Source organism: Curcuma longa, unplaced genomic scaffold (assembly GCF_044706935.1).
Source record: "Curcuma longa cultivar G26 ecotype Majalengka, Jawa Barat unplaced genomic scaffold, ITB_CL_G26_1.1 contig_26027, whole genome shotgun sequence".
NCBI classification, from domain to species: Eukaryota; Viridiplantae; Streptophyta; class Magnoliopsida; order Zingiberales; family Zingiberaceae; genus Curcuma; species Curcuma longa.
The window spans coordinates 1-5,744 of record NW_027432966.1 but is presented as its reverse complement, the minus strand read 5'-3'; the positions used below and the strand labels follow the sequence as shown (position 1 = coordinate 5,744).

At 35.9% G+C, this 5,744-nt stretch overlaps 1 protein-coding gene across 1 annotated transcript; it reads left to right on the top strand.

Annotated features, from left to right (window-relative positions):
- Positions 1 to 3,770: 3,770 nt before the first annotated feature.
- On the top strand, positions 3,771 to 5,742 carry LOC141818796 (carboxyvinyl-carboxyphosphonate phosphorylmutase, chloroplastic-like; the record flags this gene model as incomplete). The annotated part of the gene is given in 7 exon segments (XM_074706236.1): positions 3,771 to 4,000; positions 4,125 to 4,198; positions 4,889 to 4,971; positions 5,071 to 5,095; positions 5,196 to 5,215; positions 5,316 to 5,465; positions 5,551 to 5,742. Coding segments are annotated over 7 exon segments (774 nt in total), but the record flags the coding sequence as incomplete, so codon positions are not given.
- Positions 5,743 to 5,744: the final 2 nt, after the last annotated feature.

Below are 5,744 nucleotides of genomic sequence, written 5' to 3'. Positions count from 1 at the left end.
TTGTGGTGGATGTCGCTTTCTCTTATACTTATGCAACGTCTAATAACTCGTTAAAGGCTTAAGTTATGTTTCTTTTTTGTCGGTGTTAGTTACTACGAGGAAAGAACAATGCTAACATACAGGCTTATGTGATTTGGATCCATCAGGTGTATGAAATCTAAAAGAGCTCATTAATTAAAAAAAAAAAAGAAGACTCTTTGATTAATTAGAGGTTGAGAATTAAACTTCATACTAGAATTTCTTCTTTATAAAATAGCTAGAAAATAAAGAACAAAAGAAGATAATATTAGAATAGCTAGAAGCTTTAGAGCGACTATTTGTCGTTATGTATTAGAGTTTCACTTTACATCTAAGCATTCAAATAAAGAATAATAATACAAATTCATGCTTGAGCCACGATCATCAACTCGTGGAACCTCTTGAGTACTAGTTTATTCATTATCAACCAATTTATCATCATTGCACGCCTTCAATCTCTTCCACAAGAAGTCGATGTTCAAGCTAATCAGTGAGACCAATTGCTCGTTCAATTGGGGGATGGTTGTCGATGCCAACTTTATTTTTTTCCCATAATATTTGAGTTTATTTTGTAACATATATAGTTTATTCAATTTGTTATAGTTGCAATTAGAATTTACCAAATAGATTTACTAAATTTGGTGAAGCTTAAGGTAGATTTTTTAGTAATTAACCAAAAGTATATCATAGAGGTTTAAAAGACAGCCCAATGAGATTTGAAGACATGTGAAATGGTGGACCATCTAAGCATGTTTTAAATATTTATAACAATATTTTTTTTTTATATCTCAATAATTGAAGGAACATGACAACACTACACTCCAATCCAAATCATAAATTACCTAGCTTGATTGTAAGTTTTCTCCATGTGGTACACATGCACTTAGTTTTCAAAAACAATTACATTCTTTAAATTTAATATTTCTATGATATAAAATAATTTATTAAATAATGTATTATATTAATTAAGTAGTATTTAAATAAGCTTACCTTCTCAAATTAATTTCATATCCTTTAACATTTTCTTTAAATTTGTATAATTCTATGCAATAAACTATAAAAAGAATTTACAAAATCCATGTATAGCATGAATTAGACTAGTAGGTAATAAAATGAAACCAATAAATTATATGATAATTGCAAATGGTTTAAAATTATATGGACATATATCGATATGATTTAATTTGTACTCAAAATTCTAGCCAACTACTATCAGTTTTGCGTCGGTTGGTTCGTGTATAGACTCACCAAAATCTATTAAATTATTTTTGTAATTTTTACAGTTTGGACCAAGCTTAGAACGTGAGTTGCACTTGGTTTAAGTCTATGTTCATGCTCAACCTAACCTATGAACCAATCCATATTCGTCCCATCTTACCCATGGGCTAAGCCAAGTGTAGTCCAATACGGTGCATTTCGTCGTAGACCCAATTCAATTTACATCTTTATTACACATGATAAACAAGCTAAATCATGGCTCAACTCGATTTGCACCTCTACTCCATGTGGTAGAAAAGAAATTAATGGCTAGATTGCATTAATAATTAATGCATGTTTTCTAATTCATGCCAAAATTAATTAAGATCCATTCAAAGTCTTATAGCTCCACATTTTTGTTTTGTTAAATTTTCCCATTTATAATTCAACATGTGGACTTTTGACCCAAAAAAAACAAACAAACAAAATCCCCACGCATATCATGCATAACCCATTCTTCAATATGTGCTAAAATACATCTAATTTTCTAAAGTAAATCATTGTTATTTTTCTTTATCTTTATTTTTATTATTATATTAAAATTTTAGCTAGCTTGGTCAAGTCTCCTACATATATCTATCCACATGCTACTATTTTCACTTTAATATTTTAAAGTAATTCATTTCACTAATTAAAAAGATTTACTTGGATTTCAAAAAAATAATTAATTGCATTATGATTAATTATCAAAATAGACCAACTCTTGAATTTATTATTATTATTTTCTTAAATAATTGGTAAATGTACTACTTCGAATTTATATAGTAATTTTTCAATGTTTAATTAAATTATCAACAATTTTATCAATACAAAAATAATACACTTACCTAGTATTTTTATAATTATAATAATTGAACACCCTCGTGAGTGTAATGCAATAGTAAAATACTCAAAGGAGCTATAAGAGAATTAGAGTTTATATTTCAAATAGAACGAATATCTTAGAAATTATTTTTTGAGTGTGCATAAGCTGCATTTCTTCTACAAAGGTGGAATCCGTCACCTTAGTGGTCTCACACGGTCGGCCCCACGATCATCTGTGAAGAGGTAAATCGAGAAACTGTAGTTGGTCATGACGTAGGGGGGTATTGTCTGGCTTCGCCAGGATTCGAACTCTTGCCCTCTTCTGCAAGTCTGCTACGTCGTAACCAACTCAGCTATGCCCCGGGGGCCATAAGTTGCATTTCAAATTTACCTAGTAGGTGAATTAGAGGAAAAGACGTCTATCTCCATGATTAGTTTGACAAAATTTGGACATTTAGATTATATATAAAAAATTATAATAAATGGATGCTTAAATCTATATTTTTTTACTTAAATAATTGGTAAAATATACAGATACTTTATTTTATTTTCTTATATATGGTAATTTTTATTAATGTCTAATTAATTATGGCCAGCTTCCACTAGTATTTATTTTTACTACCTTAACTCTAATCTATAATAAATAATGGATGCTCGGGCGTCTGGACTAGCCGCTGCGTGCACTTCCTGATTTACTCTAGTATCCAGTGGGAAACTTCCATTGGACCGAGCCAGTCACTCCCAGAGATAATCAATGGGCTAATTGAGATTTATCATTTTTTTATAATAAATGGATGCTCAAATGATGAAGTCATTTTACTTAAATAATTGATAAAATATATAGATAATTCATTATATTTTTTCATAATAACTTTTATTAGTTTCTAATTAATTAACGCCAGCTTTCACCTACTCAAAGGCAGGCACACTCATCTGATACTTATTTTTACTAATTTAAGCCTAAACAAATATCATAAATATTTTTTTTACTTAAAAATTACTAAAATATACAAATATTGTATTCTAATTTTATACAAATATTTTTTTACTTTCTTACTAAGTTAATAATAAATGAATTACCAACAATTTTAATTAGTAAAATACACAGATACTTAATTAAAATTTTTTATATTAAAGGACTCATTTAATTATAATAAATGATTGATAAAATGTACAGGTACTTAATTGTAATTTTTCCAAATGTCAGTGATGAGTCGTGACTTAAGCCGCGACTTGTGTGTTTAATCATGAGTCTGGCAGCTGCGCTGGAGTCGAGCTGGACACCTCAGCCACGAGGGCCCGTCAGCGGAAATCGTAGACTGGGTTCCCACTCGTTTCTGCCGCTGGTTACGGACTCCCCTAATCGATGACCCGATGGGAACAGAAACGAACACTCAGTGGGCACCACCTGTAAGCCAACAGGATTTCGAGTATGTTGTTGGGTTTTCAGTGGACTTTAGTGCATGTACCGTTCCCGCCGGGGAAACTGACATTTAAAAAACGTAGGTGAATTACCCATTTTCTCGTCCTGGGCTCCACTCATGTGAACGGACGAGATTGGATCTAGACGAGCCATGATCGATCACATCCGTCGTCACTATAAATACACCCCCTCGCTTCGCTTCCTAGTCACTCGTCTCCTCTCTCTCTCTCTCTCTCTCTCTCTTCTCTTCTTCCGCTAACTGCGAGAGATGGCGAGCTCACCGATCGCGGTCGCCGTGAAGCAGATCTCCGACGGCGCCGGAAGGAGGAAGACGCGCTTGCACCGGCTCATCGAGGAGGAGGGCATTGTGCTGATGCCCGGGATCTACGATGCGCTCTCCGCAGCCGTCCTCCAGAGCTTGGGTTTCAAGGCCGGCTTCGTCTCCGGATACGCTGTCTCCGCCTCCCGCCTCGGCATGCCCGACATCGGCCTCCTCACGTACGTGCACATCGATCGCCCACTCCGATCGTTTTCCTTCACCCGACCCCAAATCTCTTGCTTCACATTACCCTATTTTGGTAATTAATCCATTATTGTTAACTTTGGTTCGACTGGATATTAGACCACCGGAGATGGCAGAGGCAGCTCGAGCAATCTGCGCAGCGGCTCCTAATGTTGCATTCATCGTCGATGCTGGTAATGATTTTTTTTTTCCGCTGGACTTTTGATTCTCTGCATTATTCGAATTTTCTCTGAAATTCCAGACCTCTTAGATCCTAGTTGGAATATAACTAAATTAAAGAATGTTCATCTTGTTTGTGTCCAACTCCATTTCCTTGTTATCGCACTTGTGCTATTAGCTACGGAGAAGTAGTTCTTAGAATTGATTCAGGAAAAATTTAAATTAGGGCTACTATTTCATGAAACAGAAAATTAACAAGAGGAAAAAAAATTGGAGAGAAAGAATCCGGAGGCGAGTAATCACTATGTTATGATACATATCAATCATGGATGATGTATCTGTCGGTAACAAACGATGAGTATTTCTATCGTAAATCTAAAATGTTTAAATTGTAGAATCATTTCAAAAGAGGGAGACTGTAAAATGTTTTTCAATGCTAAAGATGGAGGCCAATTCCTCTTCAAATAACGGGGTCACCCGGGCTCAATTGAATCTTAGAAAGTAAGATTCAACTCGGTGCATAACTTATCCTCAATATATACATATTTGGATGTTTGACCATTGATCACAGAACTCAAGCACATACAAATCTGTTAAAGAACAAATTAGTTTTGAAATCAATCCCAAGATGTCACTGAGTGCAAAAGTATCCTTGTAAAACTTGATTACTTCTAATAATTCTTTTTTTAAAAAAAAAAATCCAGATACCGGAGGTGGCAATGCCCTCAATGTCCAAAGGACTGTTAGGGACATAATTGCTACTGGGGCTGCTGGTTTATTCCTCGAGGTATCCTGGTGGTTGATGCATCCCTCAGTTGTTTGCTATCTTCTCCGCTTGTGTGATAATACTTATAACTGACTTTCCCTACTTGCATGTTGGTTCCAGGATCAAGTTTGGCCAAAGAAATGTGGTAAGACAAAATTACAGAATTCCATTTCTCTTTCTAGTTCTTCCAATTTTGCTTGTATATAGAACTGTTTGCATATCTGATCTGTTCTCTGTGTGTCAAGGTCATATGCAAGGCAAACAGGTAACACAAATAGACTTTGGTATCGTTTGTTCTCTTTTCCCAACATCTATCATCTATCTGACCACTGGATCAAACTTTGTTTCCTTTCGCCTACTTTCAGGTGATACCCGCCGGGGAACATGCTGCTAAAATTGCCGCGGCCAGAGAAGCCATTGGCGATTCTGACTTCTTCCTTATCGCTCGCACTGATGCCCGCGCAACCGCAGGCGGTTTAGCTGACGCCATTGCACGGGCTAACCTCTACATGGAGGTACCAAATTAAACCCTTCTATTCACTGCACTGCACTGCTCACATACATAACTAAATTGATGAATTTGCTCACTGCAATCCGCAGGCAGGTGCAGACGCCTGCTTTGTTGAAGCACCGAGGAGCGACGACGAAATGAGAGAAGTGTGCCAGAAAACCAAGGGTTTCAGAGCAGCCAACATGCTTGAGGGAGGGTACACACCCTTGCACACCCCTCAGGAGCTCAAAGAAATGGGTTTCCATCTCATTGTGCACTCCACCACGGCCGTCTACGCTTCTCA